At 41.0% G+C, this 21673-nt stretch overlaps 1 protein-coding gene across 1 annotated transcript in view; it reads right to left on the bottom strand.

Moving 5' to 3' along the window:
- Positions 1-266: 266 nt before the first annotated feature.
- U2SURP (U2 snRNP associated SURP domain containing) overlaps positions 267-21673 on the bottom strand; it is a 101402-nt gene continuing 79995 nt past the window's right edge. Inside the window, exon 28 of the mRNA XM_027875822.1 lies at positions 267-917. Coding sequence (XP_027731623.1) covers positions 914-917 — 4 coding nt within the window. The 3' untranslated portion in view covers positions 267-913. The remainder of the gene's footprint in view (positions 918-21673) is intronic.

Here is a 21673-nt window from a genome sequence, read left to right as displayed (position 1 = left end):
ATCCTGGCTATAGTAACAGCAGCATACAGTTGTACTGCATTTTATAGTTTATAAAACACTTCATATCCATTATTCTCATATAACACTTCCACTGGGCTCACTCTTCTGACTTGAAATGGTCCCAGAAGTTGTGTCTCCAGGGGGGTGGCTACCACTACTACTCTGAAGGGCTCTAGAAGTGACCTTATGGGTGACTATCCTAACACTAATTCACAAGTCCCCACCAGTGAGCTTTCCCTTAACAATCAGCCAGAGGACTTAGTTAATTCATTAGCAAAGAAATTTACTCAATTGGCATAGGAAGAACAGTAGTCACAAAGCATTTTCCTCTAAACAAAGGCTATACTCTTCCATCAATACACACAGAGAGATGGTCAAAGAAGAGGAAAGTGGTCACAGACTTAAAAGTACAATAGTAATAAGACATACATAGGGTACACACTTGCCAAGGCAGCTTACAACTCTGGAAGTATAGGGTCTCAATATCCATTCCTTGTCTGGATGATTTTCATGAAGTTTTCTTTGAGATGTGGCAGTAGTAGTGATGGACAAGCTACTCCTATGCTCAGCTGGGCCAACTCCTTGAAAGTCTGGAAAAATCAATCCGATGCTGGGCTCTGCTTCTGACCTGGCTCTTCACCGAGCTCAGCTGCTACTGGGCTGGATGGGGTGGATAGTTTGACCACTGGGCAGAGATGCTACTGGGCTACTGCTAGACTGTTGCCAGACCGGGCCACGCCAGTCACTCATTGCTGAGCACCAGCTGTTAGACAGGGGCAGGCAGTTTAATCAGCTACAGGGCTCTTCTTTGCTGAATAGGTCCATTGGATTCACTGGCCTCACTCCTTGACTGGCAGCTGTCATCTTTCACCGCATTCGTCCACTGGCCCAGCTGTGCATTACTGTGCTCTCTTTATCTGGATAAAGGGGAAAATCCAGTGAAGAAAAACCATAACGTGTCAAATTTTTGGTACTTTCAGTCCTTAAGTAAATATCCAGCCCACAAAAGGTGAGTTTGCACCACACTTAGAATGAATTTAAGAGTTATGAAAACTGGCTAAACAAATTGTTTATAGGCAAACGAATGTAATAGGATCTTACTGAGCCGTTAGAAATGATGAATACAGAGGTGCATGGAAAGATCTGTATGACTGATGCAGAGCCAAGAAAACAATGTATACAGTGACTACAACAATGTAAATGGAAAGAACCACCCACACACACACACACACACCCACCCATCCACCCACACACACATCAAAATCAAATGTTGTAAAATTATAAAGAATAAGCATGGCTCAAAATAAGAGAGATGAGAAGACACTCCCACCCATTCTACCCCTTTGCAGAAGTGAGAGGGCCACAAGTATGGCACAATTCATATATTTTTCAGACTCTTTAACCTACTAATCAACTATGCTAATTTTTTTCCTCTTTCCTTGTCTAAAAAAAATACTCTTTGTTATATGGGATGGTTTCCTGGGACAGGAAAGGAGAAAGGACATGAGGGAAACTGTGGTGATATAAAAAGCAAAAGACATCAACAAAAACTTATTTTTAAAAAGCCAAGAAAAAAGTATGAGACCACCCGGGATAAAGAAAGAATTTTTTTCATATCAAAATAATGCCATATAAAAGTCTGAAACAGGATCTTATCCCTTTCAGCAAACACTCAACCATGTAATTTTTTCTCTAGTTTCTATTCTTTGGCCCAATGTGTGTTTGTGTGAGTGGGTGGGTAGGTGGGCGGATATGTATGTAAGCTACTGAAATGAATACAAGGAGACCAAGGTGTCTTAAGAATTGATCTGCTGCTTGGGGCAGCTAAGTGGCAGTAGAGAGACCACCGGCCAGAACCTGAGTTCAAATCCGGCCTCAGACACCTGAACCTTTAGATGTGTGACCTTGGGCAACTCACTTAACCCCACTGCCTAGCCAAAACAAAACAAAAAAAAACAAGAATTAATCTACTGCTTTTTCCTCATTGACAATAGCCTTCTTTGTAATATCAGGGAATCAAAGAATGTCAGAGCTGGGAAGGATGTTAGGGATTATCTAATCCAATCCTGTCATTTTTTTTAAAGTGAGGAAACTAATATCCATAGAGGCAAAATGAATTGTGAAGGATAGGCATCTGTGGGCATCAGTGTTTAAAAGTGCTAGACTTCAAGTCGGAAGACCTGAGTTTGAATCCTGCTTCAGCCACTTACCAGCTGTGCGACCCTGGGCAAATCCCTTCACTTTTTGGTGCCTCGGTTTTTTATCTATTAAATCTATTTATCTAAAAAATAGCACCTACTTTGTTGTGGGGGGAGGGGAATCAAGTGGGACAACACATGTCAAATGCTTTACAAACTTTAAAGTGCTGTATAAATGCTAACTGTTATCATGAGATCACATAGTAACTGGCTGGGTCAGGACTCAAACCCAGGACTTCAGACTCAAAGACTGTGACATATGATCTCATCACCAAGAGATAGAGCCATTTGACTAGGAATATTGGACAAGAGATCTTCAAATAAGTTTTGTACTTCATGAGTTGAATACAAGAAGCTATCAAGACAAATTCAGCTGAAGAGAAGGAACTGGTCGCTACCATAACTCACAGATAGGTATTACGAAGGTAAAGGGGATGCCTCCAATAAGATCAGCAGAAGCTACAGTTCTATAGTCCAGAAGTAGCTGACATGATGACTCAACCAGCAGCAATGGCACATTTGAATGTGAACTTGGTGGGCCTCATGTTAGTACGATACTGTGCCAAGTCTGAGTCCATCCCTCCCAGAAACTCATCAGGGGAAGTGTGTGTACTTTCATTTTTTAAATATCCCCTTCTAAAAGTTAAGTGATGTTAAGTGTTTAAATGGAAACGGAGCACTAGTAAGTAATGGCAATAACTAGGAACTGATAAGAACAGGGAGAAACTTACCCAGAATGGAGGGTCCAGCCAATGGCAGTGGAAAAGGATACCACAAGCCTTCAAAGGTACTTCTGGGATCAGGAGCCCCAAAAGGACATAGGGCAAGGCATGGTATAGTGGGACAAGTGCCAATTGGAAGTCAAAAGGCTTGGCTTCAAATTCCAGCTCTGCTACTCATTTATTATCTATAATAATCTAATAATCTGTAATCTGTATAATAATCTAATCAAGTCACAACCTTTCTGGGTCTCAGTTTCCTCATGTATTAAAATAAGGAGGATTGAGCTAGATGGTGTCTGGGGTTGCTTTCAGCTAGCTGGTGTGCTGATAAATGTTTAATAACCTAGCAGCTTAAAGGAAAGGGCAGGGGGTAGGGGGAACACATACATGATGCACTTTAAAGTTTAATTGTATTTTTAACATTTTCTTCAACACTTTCTTAAGGCCAGACAATCACCATAACAATACATCAAGCCCTGATTCATAGCATCTGTGGATTTCCAAGATGTAATGTTCACACTGAACATTTAAAAATCGGCTCTTCTAGCCTGTTCAAGCTTGCTCCAGCACACCCCTGCTTCCAGCTCCAAATCTATGATTCTATGATGCTAAGGAACTCTTACTCAACAGAAATTGGGAAAGATGAGTATCCAAACAGAATTCTCAAAGTAGATTAATCCAGAGAAAATCACATCTAGGGAGAGATAGGAAATACTTTTTAGGGTAACACTACAACCAACTAAATGTGGTTCCCCAACTCTGGAGATCAGTGAATTTGGTTTCTCCTCTAACCATGATCCTCCCCCCCATCAACTCCCCACATCAGAATAGAAACAAAGTGGCTAGGAAGTGAGAAAGGAGTTTAACCCTGGGAAAGCAGAGGGGTCAGCTCTAGACTGAAACAAATCCCTCCAATCTCCCCCTCTCTCTTCAGACAAATCCAGTCCAGCTGTTGGGCCTTTGGAGGATGAGAGCTGCTCACCCAGGGGACCAGAACAAGATTTTCCTATAACAAATTCTGACATATTTCACACCACAGTCATAGACCCTTCTATCATGTTAGCTTAGAGGATGTGGGGCAGGAGATGTGTATATGTGTGTGGTTTTGCTAAGACTGATGATTTCACTGATGTAGAGAACCTCCAGGGAGGAAGTACCTCGTACCGATGCAATTCAGCTTTATTTGCAACCTACAGCCTGCCACACGAGGGTTTATGTGATTTGCCCAAGGAACGTATGAGAGCGAAGACTTGAACCCAAGCTTTCCTCTCTGTCATCAACCAATCAACATCTAGGTGGTATTCACAAAAGAAAATGGAAATGCCATATTGCCCAATTAAGGAAAACAAAAAAGCAGTGGAACTGAGTCTGGGAAACGAAAGTACATTAGAAATTCTAGGTTCTATTTATTAACAGTTGGAAGCAAAAGTTAAAAGGTTGACGCAATGCAGCTAAAACAAAAGCTATTCGAAATCATTAAAAACCTTATTTTAGGGGCTTGAGAAGCAAAGAAATCAAAACAGAGAGGGACCTTTCTCCCTCTCCCTAAATAAGAGAATATGGACCCAGGTCGTCTCCAGCAGAAATTATGGCTGGGTTATACTTATGGAAGGCAGTCAGGCGGTGCAGTGGATAGAGACAAGAAGACTCATCATCTTCCTGAGTTCAAATCTGACCTCAGACACTCACTAGCTGTGTGACCCTAGACAAGTCACTTTACCCTGTTTGCCTCAGCTTCCTCATCTGTAAAATGACCTGGAGAAGGAAAAGGTGGACCACTCCAGTATCTTTGCCAAGAAAACCCCAAATGGGACCATAGAGAGTCAGACACGACAAAAACAACACAAGAAAAATCCTTATGGAACCCCCAGTCTTATTGATCAATATGGATTATGTAAGGAAATTGCAGAAACTGTACAACATAGCTCTTCAATCTGCAAAACTTTAGTACCCACTAATACCCAGCAAGACCTAGTGACTTAACCTACACATGAGCTCACTAATCTTCCCCAAACTAACAGATAACAATGCCCTACGTTAGAAATACAGGTTTCGAAATAGCCTTGAGAATTCAGTAATATATTACATTGATATTGGACCATGATCACAGACTAAACTGTCCCACAAATCACCCTGCCTAACAATAAGCTACCAAAATTTAAGAACAATATTTTTAATAGCTGTCACCCATAAGGAGTGCTCATGATCTCCAAGTAACATGGGAGGAAAATCTGTCCAAACACAGAGACCTAGCAAAAGAAAATCGAACCAGGTAGGAACAAAATGAAGTGTAGACAGAACATTCTTGTCATCCTGTCTGCTAGCAAAAATGTCCCCAAGATGCTTTCAGAGTTTACAGAAGATAAAGCTTACATTCCCCATCATTGTATTCAATTACACAAAGCAGTTACTTTATCAAACTGTTCAATAGTTTTAAGAACATTAAATATAAAGGAAAAATAAACAGTAGGATAACAACTTATCCCAGGACTGTTTCTATTTGAATTTCTAAAAAAGATGAGTAAAATAATAGCAATGATGATAATAATAATAATAATAATAATGATGATGATGATGATAGCTGCTATTTATATCACGTTTTCAGGTTTGTGATGTGTTTTACATGACTTAGCTCACTGACCTTCACAACTCTGTGAGGTATGGGCTATAGATATTTTTATCCCTATTTTACAGATGAGGAAACTGAGTCTCAGGGGTGACATGACTAGAACATTGTCACACAGCTCATAGGGTTATGTAGTCTTTTTTGTGTCACAGATCCCTTTGCTGACAGACTCCTCAGAATAATGTTTGTTGCCTATATTCAGAATTGAAGGAAATGTTACATGTCAATGAAAATAAAGATGTCAGTTTCTCCAATCCAAGGCCATGGATTCCAGGTTAAGACCTCCTGTGCTAGAAACAGGATTCAATTAGTTTTGTTGTTCAGCCATTTTCAATCATGTCAGGTTCTCTGTGACCCCATTTGGGGTTTTCTTGGCAGAGATACTAGAGTGGTCTGCCATTTCCTTCTCCAGCTCATTTTACAGGTGAGGAAACTGAGGCTTATAGGGTTAAGTGACTTGCCCAGGGTCACACAGCTAGTAAGTGTCTGAGGCTGGATTTGAACTCAGGAAGACGAGTCATCCTGACCCCAGGCCCACCACTCTGTGCACTATGGCGCTACCTAGCTTCCTCTTCAATCAGTTAGTCAACAGTAATTTATTAAGTGCCTACTATGTGCCAAGTACTCTGTTTGGAAGTGGGGACACAAAAACAAAAATGAAATCATTTCTGGCCTCAAGGAACTTAGAGTGAAGCAAATAAAAATGTAAATACAAACATTTCTGACTCTAAGCAATCAGTCAGTTAAGTATTTATTGGGTGTTTACAATTGCTAGGCTCTGGGGACAAGGGCACAAAGATCAAGCAAAAACAGTCCCTGACTTCAAAGATGTCGTATTTCAATGGTGGAGACAACCAATACATAAGATGGTGCACGTAAGACAAACATGGAGTGGATGGGAGGCAGCCATGAAGGGAAGGCCCTCAAAACTGGAGGCCCAACTACCCACACTGCCATGTGCTTCTCTGGGAGGCAGTGATGTTCATTTACTTTTAGCTCCTGGGGCTTATCTGCATCACACCAACAAGTGAAAGAGAAAAGAACCCACGTTCTTAAGAATCCTCAGGACACTGTCCATGTGAAGCTTCATTTCCTACTCTGCTGCCAACATTGCTCTCAGGTTTCCACGCAGCTCAACCTTCACCCATCCTATGGCTGCCTGCCACACTCCACACTTTCCCAAAATTCACTGGAGAACTTAAGCAATTTGTGTCCACATTTTTCAATATTACTTCGAAAGGAGATCCTGTTTTATGACTGTCCCTAGCTGCCCTTTCCAATTCTAATATTCTCATACCCCGTCCCTCCTGCCCAAGAGGCCTTTCTCCTTACAAATACATTTATTTTAGATAGCTCTTAACTCACAGGAATGTAAAATGTGACCACGAAAAGCCAGCTCTGGCCATAGCACTTTTTTAGCTTTTCCAACAGAGCTTTCTTCATTACTAACAAGTTTTTAAGAACAATCATCTTTTTATAGCTTCTTTTTTTTCTCCATGATGGTGAGTACTTATTATAGAAAATAAATATCTTAGTTCCGCCAAGGCACCAAAGAAACGAGATCTGCATAGCACTTTATTAACCCGCTAGATTATGCCCATGACAGAGGGAGAGGCAAGGTAATTTAACATCCCTGGCAGATATAGAAAAGGTCCAATGCTTTACACAAATGAAAAACATCAGTCTGGAAATGATTGGTTAATGTCAGAATCTGACATATCTAACTAGGCACAAATCAGGCTCTGGGGTTCCCCCAGTCTACCTTCCTAAAATGGGGCAGCTTTGAAGTGCCTGTGGTTGAGCCACATGGTTGAATTTGGCTTAGAAACATACTCTAGAAGTCTATTCCAGGCCTGGGATGGCCCCAGAGACTCAGATCATAAGATCATAGGTCTGGGTGTGCCCATGCCTAGATCTCCCTCTGACACAGATATGGGTTTCGAGGGCTCTCTAGGGGATATCTGAAACTTCAGTAGCAAAACCGAGGATCCAGAACTATCCTTAGCCTGATGTCAATTCAATTCATTAAGTACCTGTTTTGAGCAAGGCAAGAGGCAGTGTGGCATAGTGGATAGAGGGCCAGCCAGAGGGAGCTGGGTTCGAGCCTTGACTCTAATACATACTAACTGTGGGACTGTGAAGCATGTAACTTCTCAATGTCACACAGGTGACATTATTACAGACGAGCTGCTGATCTACATCAGAGGAGAGAGTTTCCACACCAAAAGTTCCCTGCACTGATGGAATCACAGGTCGATCCCTTCTTCCCTTGACAAAAAAAATAAAATAAAATAAAATTTTAAAATGTACAAGCTAACATATTAGCCACTGCAGATACGGATGCTACTTTCAAAGAGCTTACAATCTAGTAGAGGGATATGGTTCATGTGCAAATCGCTGTGAACCAGGGGAGAATGAATCAGGTACAAAGGAGAGGTGGGAGGTCAGTCTAGGAAGGCTTCATAGAAGATGTAGAACCTTCGTTAGGCCTCAAAAGAAGGGAAAGGCTCAAGTAGATGGAGGTGGGCAAGAAACTGGATGAGAAGGTAGAATATACATGCACAAGCTAATAAAAATATAAATAAAATTATTACTGACTCTAAGCAATCTGTCAATTAATAAGTATTTATTAGGTGTTTACAACGTGCTAGGCACCATGCTGAGCTCTGGGGACAGACACAAAGATATAGCAAAGAATAGATCATTTTGGCTGGACCAGACAGTAAATGAAAGTAAGTAATATGAAATATGGCTGGAAAGGGAGGTTGGAGCCAGATTATAGAGTACTTTGCCTGCCAAGATCAGGAGTTCCTATTTCATTCAGTAGAAAATAGGGAACCATGGAAAGTGTTTGAATTACAGGAGACACATGTTCAGAGATGGAGGGATGAATTGGGAATATTATTTTGGCAGATGCAGGTAGGATACTTTGGAAAGGACCATAGGTTTTGGCAAGAAGATCAGTTGGGTGAGAACACATGACAGCCTGGAGTCATTGCAGAGGGAAAGGAGAATAGGAGAAAGACCGGATGGAGAGAGATAAAGTGATGGCAAGGGAAACACAAAGTCCAAGGGCCGTGGGGACTTGGAGGATGCCATCAACAGAAATGGAGAATTTAAGAGAAGGGGCAGGTTTTTGTGGGGAAGATGATGACTTCAGTCAGTCAATAAGCATTTATTAAGTAACTACTACATGCCAAGTACTATGCTAGGCTTGGGGAGAAAGAGGAAGGTAAAAGACAGTCCCCGACCTCAAGGAGCTCACAATCTAATGGAGGGAAGGTTGAGTTTGGCATGTCAGAAGGAAATACAGGTAGAAATATCCAGAATGCAGAAGGGAACATGCGACTAGAGTTTTGGAGAAAAACTGGAAGTAGAAATAGAAATTTCTAGAAGCAGCTATGTGGTTCCAGAGCAATGGGCCTGGATTCAGGAAGACCTGAATTTAAATCAGGTCTCAGATACTACCAGCTGTGTAATCTTGGGCGAGCCACTTAACTTCTGTGTGCCTCAATTTCTCAACTGTAAAATGAGGCTAATAGCATCTACTTCCCACAGTTGTGAGGATAAAATGAGAAAATATTTGTAAAATACTTAGCATAGTACCTGGCATATAGTAGACTATAAATACTAGTTTATTACGATTATCATTATTTTTATTACTAAATTGAGGAATCTTAAACATAGAGGTGGTAATTAAATATATGGGAGTAGATAAGATTGCCAAGGAAAGAGTCAATCAATCAACCAAAAAGTATATAGTAAATGCTGGGTTCAGGGCTCAACTTCTTCCTGATTCTCTGGGCTTCTTTTTCCCATCACATTATAGCAGTCTTCTCTCCACAGAACTTCACTCTTCCCCTGCAGACCCTTCCTCTAATTGGTTGGCTCCTCCCAAAACCTCCATTATACAGAAAATGTCCAGGTCATTTGGGTTCATTCTTCTCCAGACCCTGTACCTGATTCTGCACTTCCTTCCTCACCATGCCCTCTCCCCTCACTTTTGAACTTCTTTTTATGGGTTGTATTCTGTAAGATCCTTTAGAGCAGGGACTATCCTTTTTGCTTATGTATATATATATATATATATATATATATATATATATATATATATATACACTAGACACTAGTGATACACTAGAGATACAAAGACAGAAAAGAAGCAGCCCTACCCTAGAAGACAACATGAACATATTGCATCTTTGTGAGCAGATACAAAGCAAATGCATATATACCCGATAATTTGGAGGAGTCAGGAGAGGAGCCAGTGGCAGCTGGGAAACCAGGAAAGGGAGAGACCTCATGGAGAAAGTGACCTGAGTTAAGCTTTGATGGTAACTGGGATTCCATGAGGTGAGAGTGAGGAAAGAGTGCATTCCAGGCATGGGGGACAGCCTGGGCAAAGACATGGGGACAAGAGATAGAATATCATAGGTAGTGTAGCAACATTAAAGCCAAGAGAGAAGAAAGTACTCAGAAAGATGATAGTCTACAGTGTCAAATGCTTCAGAGAGCTCAAAAGGATGAGGACAGAAAAGAGCCCATTGGATCCAGCCAGAAAGAAAGAGGGCAAGTAGGTGGTGCAGGGGTAGAGCACTGGGCGTGGAAAAGAAGACTCATCTTCCCAAGCAAGACACTTCACCCTGTGTGCCTCAAGTTTCCTCATCTGTAAAATGAGATATGGAAGGAAACAGCAAACCACTCCAGTATTTTTGCCAAGAAAACACCAAATGCAATAACAGAGAGTCAGACATGACTAAACAATAACAAAAAGAAAGAAGTCACCAATATCCTTGAATAAAACAGTTTCCATAAAGTAGTGGGGATGGAACTCAGACTGCAAAAAACTAAGGGTAGAGGTGGGTGGTGAGGAAGGAGAGGCAGCAAGTACAAAATATTCTTTTTAGAAGTGGGGCTGTTTAAGGGAAAATCAAAAATAGAAGAAGACCTCAGAGGAGTGGCCGGGTCAACAGGAGGTTTTGTTGGGGGGTTGGGGATTTGTTTTTGTTTTAAATCATTTTCTTGTTGTTTAATATGGTGTAGACCTGAACATGCTTATAGACTGAAGGGAAGGATTCAGTGGACCAGGGGTTCTTTAGTTAGAGTCTGTCGACTGGTTTTTTAAAAAATATTTTGATAACTATTAATATAATCAGTTTCCTCTGCAATCTGAAGCATTATTTTAAGCATTTAAAAACTTTATTGCAAGAAGGGGTCTAGAAAGATTCACCCAACTGTCAAAGGGCTGCATGACACCCACAAAATAGTTAAGAATACCTGCTACTTCAGAGAGATTGCAGATGCATGAGAGAGTGTGGAATAAGGTTCCCAAGAAGGCAGAAGCAAACATATTGTATGGCTGCCCATCCCTTCTCTGGCAGAGTTGGCTCATATCGCTACCAGTACAGGGAAGAGGGAGAAAGTTTTCTATCAAAGACATTTGAGTTCTAGTGTTTTCCTCCTATCTTTTTTTTTTTTTTGACACTAATTCTCTCTCCCAACCTGTTCATTGCAGTCAAGTGTACACTGGTATTTTAATGGCAAAATTAAACTAAGGGGTTAGGAAACCTCTGCCCTCTCCCTTACTGGAATCCAAGGGAGAGGCCACCTACGCCCTAAGTAACAGGCTCAAAAAAGAAAGGAAGAATTTTCCTTTCTTCCTTCCTTCCTTCCTTCTTCCTCTCTTCTTTTCTTTCTTTTTGCATTATTATTTCATTCTATTGAGGAGTGATCTCCTGCTTGTCATGTCTTTTATTTTTAATTTAAAATTTTTAATTAACAAAAATTGATTTTCTCTCTCTCTCATCTCTCTCCCTAATGAAAAAGAAAGAAAGAAAGAAAGAAAGAAAATGAAAAACCAAAACAAAACCCTTGTAGCAAATAGATCCATTAGATTGTGAGGTCCTTGAGGGCAAGGACTGTCTTACAGTTTTCTTTGTATTCAAGGAGATTAGCACAGTGCTTTGACACATAGTAGGAACTTAATAAATATTTATTGATTCTGACTTTGAAAACAGAAGTGAATTTCTACCTTTCTTACAGTTTTACTGAGGGGATGGTTCTTCCTTTCTCAGCCACCCATCAGCTCCCCCAGTCACAGGGACCCAGGGACCAGCTAGGGTATGGGTATCCTTTAAGAAGGGGTCATAGCTCATGTCTAACCAGATGGGCCAGCTCTCATCTGCAGCTCCGTGGAAAGTGCTCCATTACACTCCCTGTACATAAATAATATACACTTGTGAATTCAGGAGAACAAATCCATAGGCTCAGCTTTGCACAGGGGCGAATGACAAAATAATCCCTACTAGGCATTCCTCAGCACTGTTCCATATTAAGGACCTTAGGTCTTGTTCTTTCTTCCTAATATCCACACCACTAGGCAAGAAAATAGCTTTTTCCTTGCATTATACCTATTCCATTTCTCACAAACACAGGATTCTACAGAAAGAACTCTCCTGAAATACCCCTTAAGACTTATTTACTTTAGACCCTAAACATTCAGCTCTAGATTGATTTTCAGGATCTAAGTTTAAGGGAACAAACACCACCATGTTGTCCTATCTTCAGCATCAGGTACATATGTGCTCTGAGTCATTTGGTCAATGACAATGAACGAAATTGCACTGACCCATGCAAACTCTCCTGTCTGGTCACTTTTGCACCCAGCAGTACACATTTGAGAGATAGCTAGCTGCAGTACAAACTCCCCCTCTCTTTCCACATACACATACATGTGTATAAAATACACACATAGTTCTATATACAGGAGCACCATCTGTGGCTAGAGAAAAAGACAAACACACATTCTGGGCCTTATTATAATCCGGCTCTGGGGGATGCCATTATTTTCATTCTTGTAGCCAATTAACTAACTAAAGTTTAAATAATTAGTTTCATGCCCCTACTGAAAAGTTAGTCCTAATCAATCAAGCAGCCAATTTTGTCTTGTCCTCAGTCAATAAGCATTAATAAGAACATCCTTAGATGGGGTGGGGCAAGGGGGAAGCATGTTCTATTTTCTCTCTGAAACACACCAGTCTTCAACTAGGCCAACGATGCAAAAGGCAAAAATCATTGAGGAAAGCCCAGGTTGTCTAAGAAACAGGTCCACTCCCACAGAACCAATCCTAACCATTGGGTTATAAGCTCCTTTAGGGCACAGGCAGTTACTGCCCCTTTATTTTTGTATCCCCAACATTTAACACAATGCCTCACCTATGGTAGCCATTTAACAAATGCTTGTTGACTGTCCAAGAGCAAGGCAGGAGATTCTGCCCAAAGAGCAAGACAGAAACAAGCCCACTTGTCTAGATTTGACAAGCGGGGCATGTGGGCTGGGGCTCGATCAAGGATTGATTTTAAAAGGCCCCTTCCTGCATCTTCTAGGCAGAAGAATGGGGAGCCATCTCTAGTCATCTTGATCTATATCTTGCCACTGGACCCAGATGGCTTCGGAGGAGAAAATGAGGCTGGTTACCTTGCACAGCCCTGCCTTGCTTAAATCCAATTCACTTGCAAGTCATGGCATCATCTTCCTGATGTCATGGTCCTCTTTGACAACGAAGGACAAACAACAACAGAGGCATATTTGTGGCAACTGCGGTCACCAAATTACCGAATCTCAGAACTGGAACGGACCTCAGATGTTGTTCAGTCTGACTAGCACCTAACCAAGAATATATCCAACAAGTTGTCATGCAATCTTAGCTTGAAGACCTCTGGTGAAGAAGACTCCCTTCTCCTCACAGCCCATGCCACTTTTGGATAGCTCTAATTGTTAGGAAGTTTCTCCCAAAATCAAGCCTAAATTTAACTCTCCTCGACTTTGATCCATTGTTCTTAGTTTTGCCCTTCGGGGACAGACAAAGTCTATTCTCTCATCTCTAGGACAATCCTTCAAATATCTGAAGATAGTATATCCCTCTCCCCACACAAGTCTACCTTTCTCCAGACTAAACATCTCCAGTTCCTTCTACCATCCTCCATATGACGTGATCCTCAGTCCCATCAATCACCAGCCTGGTCACCCTCCTGTGGGCAATTCCCCTCTTGCCAATGTCCTTCCTAAGAAGTGAAGCCCAGGACTGAACACAGTGTTCCAGCTACGATCTGGGCAGGGCTGAGTTGAGTCATACTATCATTTCCCTGGTCTAAGACACTATCCTTTTCTTAATGTGGATATCACATGAGCTTGAAGTTAGGAAGACCTGGATTTGAATTCTGCCTCAGATACATGGGCAAGTCACTTAACCCCTATGAGCTTCAGTTTTCTCACCTATAGAGTGAAAGTTTAATTCAATGATCTTTAAGGTCTTTTCCAACTTTAAATCTATGATCCTCTGGGGCCACCATGTCTCATGGTTATCTCATCATGAACTTGTAATTCACTAATACCCTCACTACTTTTCCAGGTGAACAACTGTCTCACTGTAATCTTCCTGAATCATACCTGAGAAATTGATTTTTGAATTCACATATGACATCATTTATCCTTATTAAATTTCATCTTATTAGATTAACCATGATGTTCTGTGTCGTCAAGTCAACAAAAGAATTCAACATGCATTTATTAAATGCTTACTATAAGACAAACACAATGCTATATGCTGGCATTTCAAATACGAAATAAAGTTCCTGTCCTCATGAAGCTTACATTTTAACAGAGGGAAGACAACACATACAGATCTTTGTCAAGCTCTTTTGGAATCTTGACTTTATCAGATATTTGGTTAGCTCTCCCTCATAGCTTTGTGTCATCTGAACACTGGGCAGGCATGCCATGGCATTTGTGTCTTTATCTAAATCCTGGATGCAAAAGTTGTTTAGCACAACAACACACAAGCCACAACATAAATAAGTTGGCAGTGGCCATGTCAAGGGTCATTATCTTCATTCACCCAAACAAGGTCAGTAATCCCCAAGGTCCTGAGTAAAAGGAATGTCTAAATGCTCTGAATCAGTAGGTAAGGAGAGGAACCAATCTGATTCTTTTCATTCCTCAAACCGGGAACAGAAGTATAATACACTAATTGTTAGTGCTTTCATCCAGTATTGATACAACTGTTAAAGATGAAGGGATGAGCAATTAGCATTGATTGTGCAATATAAATTAGCAGCTCTTTAAAAAATACACATTTGTCCAAGATGCTCAGTACATATTGTTATTGATTGAATACGGAAGAATGTTATGCTTTTCTACGGAGAATGGCATATTTCTTAATTTTTCCATCTCTTTTTGAGTTATAAGAAGGATTACATTAAGGAAATTTTGCATGAGGTTATTTATAAGGGGAAAACAGTGAGACGTATTTCACCAAGCACAGTCAATTATATGATAAAGTTTATAACAGGCAATATGCTCTGCTGAAAAGAGCATTTGCTTCCTAAAGACCTGGGTTCAAATCCCACCTCTGCTACTTACTACTGGGATGTCCTTGGGCCCCTCTGAGCCTCAGTTTCCACATCTCCAAGATGAGGAGGTTGGACTAGATGTTAGTAAAGGTCCCTTTTAGCTCTAAATTCTGTGATAGTTTTGAACAGGTGTGAACAGGTGCTGCTGTTCTACAACCACCTCCACCACCATCTCCCCTCAGACTCCAATGGAGAGCCCTAGAGCCCTGAAACAGCAATTCCTATAAGACCACTAACCCAGCCCCTGAAGCCACCACTTTGGAGCCCACCATCCTCATAACCACCACCAACTGTTAACCAACTGCCACCAACAGGCAGGTATGTCAAAGGGCACCAGAAATAGCAACACTACCATCCCCTAAACTGGCCCTGCTTCTAGTCCAGCCCCAGCCACCATCATCTAGGCAAGCCATTCCTGTGGAAGAGGGGCCAACTATGCCCACCAACTACAACACAGACAAGCCAGCCTAGCTGAACAGCATGGTACCCTGAGGGAGAGACAGGGCACACTGAAGGTGAGGTAAATCACTGCCACCATCTCCCCTCAGACCCTGATGAAGACAGTCCAGAACCCTGGGAATAGCAATGCACCACAGACCCCAGGTCCTGATTTCTAGACCAACACCCCTAACTATAGTGTAGAGACACAACTCCTGTGGAGATGCAACCTGTTAACTGTGTCTACAAGTGATACAACCCCTTCCTCCTTACCATCTACAACTAATGAAGACCCAGAAAACTAAAGTTCTTGAATGAAGTGAAATGGCTCTAAAACAGATGTGGTTTTACTTGCATTACCATCTGCTTTGATGCTGCACCCTAAGAACCATGGGACCTTTCCATCTGACCTGTAGCTGAAATCTTCTATATGGGTGGTCTTGTCCATTAGAATACGAGTTTTTTGACAGCAGGGATAGTCTGACCTTTTTATTTGTATCTCTAAGCTTAGCACAGTGCTTTGCTATATCCTAAGTGCCTAATAAATGCTTTCTCATTCATGGATTTCTTCATTCCAGGTATGGAGAATAACAGGAGTAAAGACACCTTTAAAAAACAAAAAAACAAATGTAGCACAGCAGCAATAAAATAAAAGCTCTTGGTCAGGCTGAGTAGGTCCCCAGAAGTTTTCCACTGATCATTGGTTTCTCTCTATATAATGGAAACTTGACTCTCTTTGTAGAAAGTCATCCCTAGCCCCAGGTTCTACGTATTGAGGGCCTCTGTATGATAAGTGATCAATAGCGTTCAAAAGACAAAGTCCTTAAGAAATCCAACCAAGATACAAAGATGGTTTATCTCATTTTATCTTCACAAGCCTTGCAAGACAGGAAGTTGGCATGTAGGAATTTCCACTCCAGCCTTTTTTTTCCAGTCTTCCACACATCTCCTCTCTTCACTCACTTTATATTTCAGGTAAACTGGGTGAATAGAAATTCTCACAACTCAACAAGATACCTTCCCCCTTCTCTCCATATTCACATAAGACACCCTGCAGTGGTTCCTAATCCTACTTTAAGCCTTAATTCAAGTGCCCTTTCCTGAGACCTTTCCTCCTCCCCTTTGTCCCTGTCCCTACCTACTTTATCAAATAACTTACCTGGGTACAAGTAATCTCCCTATTCTTAAAAAAAAAAAAAAAGAAAAAAAAAACCTCCCTGAAAATAAAGTCTCTTTCATTTTTGTCCTTGTATGCCCAGTGGCTAGAACGGTACCTGACACAAGCTGAGTATTTAATAAATGGTTGTATAAAAGCAGGATTGATGGAGTGAATCAAGCAAGTCACCCCACCTCTACTTAAAGGGATAAGATGTCCTGAAACCTTAAGGGGTTAAAACAAGTCTCAACCAACCTATCAAATACTTTAGAGTAGATGTGAAGCGTCATCGGACTAACCAGAATGACTCTGACAGGAGTATCTGGATTGGCTCAGAGAAGTCAGCTGTGCTCCATGGGCCATCTATAAAATGGAAGGGAAGGAGAACGGAGACAAGAGGAGGGGAGGGAAAAGGAAGGGAAAGGAGACAGAGACTGTCCCAGCTTAGCAGTGTTATTAAAGGCATAGCTTCTCCTGATTATACAGATAATGGAAAAGGCTGCTCCCACCCACATAAGAAGGGAATGCAGAATGTTTTCTCCCAGAAGCTGGTCCCTAGCATCTCTGGTACCTCCATATTAAGTGATCTGGACACGTACAAAACAAAGCCCTCTTACACTTACCATACTATTAGAATACTTAGTAAATTCCCCTTTCTAAAAGCTATTTAAGGCTGGCTGGTTAAACTGATTCTCAACCGCCAATCCTGAAACAAAACATATTGAAGGCAGCTCATAAGCTATAGCATTAGAAAGGTAACTTCACACCCAACTCCCTGCCACCACCACTACTACCTCCACCAGAGTTATTCCCTAGAGCACTAGAAGGTAGTAGTAGTCGTTGAGCTCTGGGGATTCAACTTCCGTCAGTGAATGGCAGTTGAGAATAGTGTCTCAGAGCATGTGCTATATTTGATAATTCAAAATTAAATTTGAATTAAAACTAAATTTGAAAGCAGAGGAAAGGAATAAGCATTTATCAAGCATGTTCTGTGAGCCAGGCAATGGGCTGAGCGTTTTACCAATATTATCTAACTGATCCTCACAACAGCTCTTCAAAGTAAGTGCTCATTATCTCCATTTTACAGTTGAGGAAACTGAAGCTGGATTTTAACTAAGGTTCTCCTGACTCCAGGCTCAGTACCATAACACAGCGATGCCGCATTGTCTTCTAGAAGGGTCAAGAGAGTGAGATGAGACTCTAAATTTTTAACAGACATCTCATTCTTTCGCCTTTTCATTACAGGCATTGAGCATCAATAGCAGCCAGCTAAGTAAGTCACAGGAAATCTAAGCTCACTGGAAAGCCTTGGGAAGTGCCTCTCTTCCTCCCCCACTGACCATGGGCCATTATCTGGATGCCAGAAAGTGAAATGAGCTTAAGAAGAGAAGAAAAATACAGAGTGGGTTCCTTTGATCATGGACTCCATAGAGATACGTTGCAGTTTTCTGTAAGAGCCAAGAATAGCCAGGGGCTTGATTTTCTTTGTGTAAACAAGTTATGTTTCTTCGAACAGTGATAGATTTTGTCCTTGAAGGAAGCCTTCTCACCTCTTCTATTTGGCCATGTGAGCACCCATCACAGACACTATGACGTTTCCAATAAGGTTGGCAATGTTGGGGGTTAGAGGACTTGAGTTTCAGTTCCATCTATGGTACTAGACAAGTAACTCTGGGCAAGCAAAGAGGCTGAATGGGTAAGAGCACTGAACCTGGCATGAGGAAGATAGATCTGGGTTCAGATTTGGCCTCAGATACAATCTGGGTGACAATGGGCAAGTCAACAAAACTGTTTGCCTCAGTTTCCTCAATTGTAATACAGGGATAATAATAGTCCTTCCCTCCCAGCAATGAGGATCAAATGAAATATTTGTAAAGTGCTTAGCACAGTACACACACACATACACCGACACACACAGAGACACAGACACACACACACACATACACGTGTATGTGTATCTTTTCCTTCCCTTTCCCCAAGTCACTGAAGCCTTCAGATAAAAGGAGATACTTACACTCCCTCACAGAGTTTTTTTAAGAAAAGTTAAGTCAACCTTAAAACCTAATTTGAATGTTATTGTGACTGTGGTGCAAACTGATTTTTTCAGTGTGGGAAATTCTTGGTGTGGAAACTCCCTCCCCAGACAGAGCAGGACCTCTTCTCTTATTGAGTCACCTAGGGCCCAGAGGAGCAACTTGAGCCTGCGTCCTCCTGACCTCAAGGCAGGCTCTTCCACACTGCCTCTCAGGTCTTCTATGTAACAAAGGATGCAGTCAGCCATGGGAGAATTTTCCAGTTTGCCATAATGGAGTAATAACTGAGAGCTCTGGAACACCTGGGTGGCAAAGTCCTTTTTAATTTTGTCATCCTTTATGACTCCCTCCCAACCTCCCAAAACTCTTTGTGTAATGTTAGTTATACATGTGCTTTTTACCAACATGGGATGACTACAAGTACGGAAGATGTGTAGCAGAGCTAGCATTTAACTAGTGCTGTTACCAAAGAGTTTTACATAAATTATTTTATGTGATTATCAGTTTCCCTGAGATATTATTATCCCCCATTTTACAGATGAGTAAATTGAGTCTGAGAGATCTGACGGGATTCCCCCAAGGTGACAGTGACAGCAGGGGGCAGGATCGGGCTTTTTTAAGCCCAGGTCTTTCAGCTCCAAATTCAACCTTTGTATGCCCTAGCTGTCTCCATAGAAAAGTTTCAGGTGGGTTATAAATAGGATGAAGTAAAAGATGAAAAAAAAAAAACTAACGTTAAATAACGTCCCTATGATTTTTCAATTGTGAATTAAGTATATAACTCTTCTGCAATCTATGTAGAATTAAAGCCATGTTTCAAGAGGCAGATCACATCTCTGGAGAAATAAGTACAAGGGATAACCTGGAGCACCTGACTGCATTCAACATTTTGCACACTACTCTTCAGTCAGACTCCATAACAACCACAGATTATTAAAATAAACCAGGATGGAAGATCAGCAAGGGAAGGCAGAAAGCAGAGTAACACCCTCCAAGAGGACAAGCCTGTATGCTACAGATTAGGAAGTCTATGAAGCGAAGAAGTTGAGCAATTACAATGAATACAAAGGGAAAATTCTTATGAAAATGGAAATCCAGTATGGGTAAGGAACCCTGGTTCCATGGAAAAGCATTCGGGATTCAGCATCAGCCTAAGACTAGCCATGTGACTCTGGGCCTCAGTTTCTTCACCCATGAAATGAAGGGTAGAACACAATGACTCGGCTGGAGGTCCATTCCAGCTCCACGTCAAGGCATTTCCTACAACATTCCTCATCTGTTAGTGCTGGGAACTTTTGTTCCTGAATGTTTATACTCCCAAGAATAACTAGGATTTGGCAGTTAAGATTAGGACAAGAGTGTGGCCCAAAGTCATTGGAAAACTTTCTTGTTCCCTTTGTAAACTGCTCACAATCTACATATAGCACAGCACAATTCAACATAAAATATGCTGAAATGGCAAACTATTTTTGATAGTTATTTCATATAATAGGAATACTTAACAAGTTGGGTGGCCCCTTTAGACTCAAGAAACAAGGAAGGCTTCCTCTTTCCCGTTTCAGGACTACAGTTATTCAGTGAGGCCAAGCAGCATTTTCCATCAAAATTTTGGTCATCCACATTCTTGTTTGGGAAGCTGAAATGTACCCATGAACTTTAAGAGAGTCCCAAGGACACTGCTACTAAGCCCTTATTTCTCAGAATTTAAAGTCTAATTTCCTTTTCAAATGCTATGTGATTTGAGCTCAATATTCTGGAAGTAAATTACTTTAGTTTTAGGGAACATCTAATACTCTCCTCCCACATAATCTGAAAATACAAACTGTTAACTTTCAAATGCACATAAAGGGTTCAATAACGCTTATATAACTGACCCCATTGGCAGCTTCATCTCAGGATATTGTTCTCTGTCTGCTCATTTTGTGACAATTGTGCCTATTGCTTCTCAGCTTGGAAGAAACTACACGTGCATGTATATGTATGTTTATATACACACATATGTATATGTAGACACCCAAATACACAATGCAGTGCGTGCATGTGTGTGTGTGCCCATGTGCACATATTTATTTTCATATAGGAAGGCAGCTGAGGTGGCTCAGTTGATAAGAGCACTGGGCCTGGAGTCAGGAAGACCTGAGCTCAAATCCAGCCTCTGACACTCACTAGCTGTGTGACCCTGGGCAAATCACTTAACCTCTGTTTGCCTTAAAGGCAAATCAGGAGAAAACTTCATACAGGGTCACAAAGAGTTGGACGTGACTGAAAAATCTTTTTTTAAGTGTGTGTATGTGTATATATATGTATATATAACATATATGTGCATGTATATATGTATATATAACATATATGTGCGTGTATATATACATACATTGTGTGTATATACAAATATAAACATGCACTTTTTTAAACTCTGAACTTGAATATAAAACATAAAAAGTATCTTCTAATAGAACACCCAGGCAGACTATCCAGGGGTAACATCAGTGTGATTATCAATATTAGTAAACTCACAGAGATTACATTTAAGTTTGCATCTAAGGACTGGAGGCTACATGGTCCTATGATGAGGAAAAAAAAAATCTTCAGTGTAACTGGAATACAAAAAAAAACCATCTTGGATATAAAAAGTACAGCTTTCTCTCAACTTTTCAAGACTCTAAATTCTTCAAGGGAACTCTGATTTCATTTGTGTGGGTACAGAATGCAACCCTTGAAACACCTTGAGAGTTGCTATGTCCAGACAAAAACCTTATTAGCTTTGTGATTCTCTGGGTCTTGGGCCAACTCTAGTTAGATTCATGATGGCCAACCCTCCAGTATGGGCCTTACCCATAGAGGCTGGTCTGAGTCTGCCACAGCTTGCCCTCTGCTGGCATACACTTATAAATCATATCAGGATTAGGCAAATGGACCAATTCACCAAGAAGATTAAAAAGCAAATGTCAACTCTAAAAGCATTAGCAGCTGGTTAAGAAATGGCATTACTTACAGAAAAAAATGCCAAAATATTTCATGTGCGTTTATGACAAACCTGTTAAACCAAATATAAATCAACTAGATTTTTAAGTTTTTAAAAGGAAAACCTC

The sequence above is a fragment of the Vombatus ursinus genome, unplaced genomic scaffold (assembly GCF_900497805.2).
Source record: "Vombatus ursinus unplaced genomic scaffold, bare-nosed wombat genome assembly UNPS02014810.1, whole genome shotgun sequence".
NCBI classification, from domain to species: Eukaryota; Metazoa; Chordata; class Mammalia; order Diprotodontia; family Vombatidae; genus Vombatus; species Vombatus ursinus.
The sequence above is the reverse complement of the archived record's forward strand: the minus strand, read 5'-3'. Positions and strand labels throughout refer to the sequence as shown.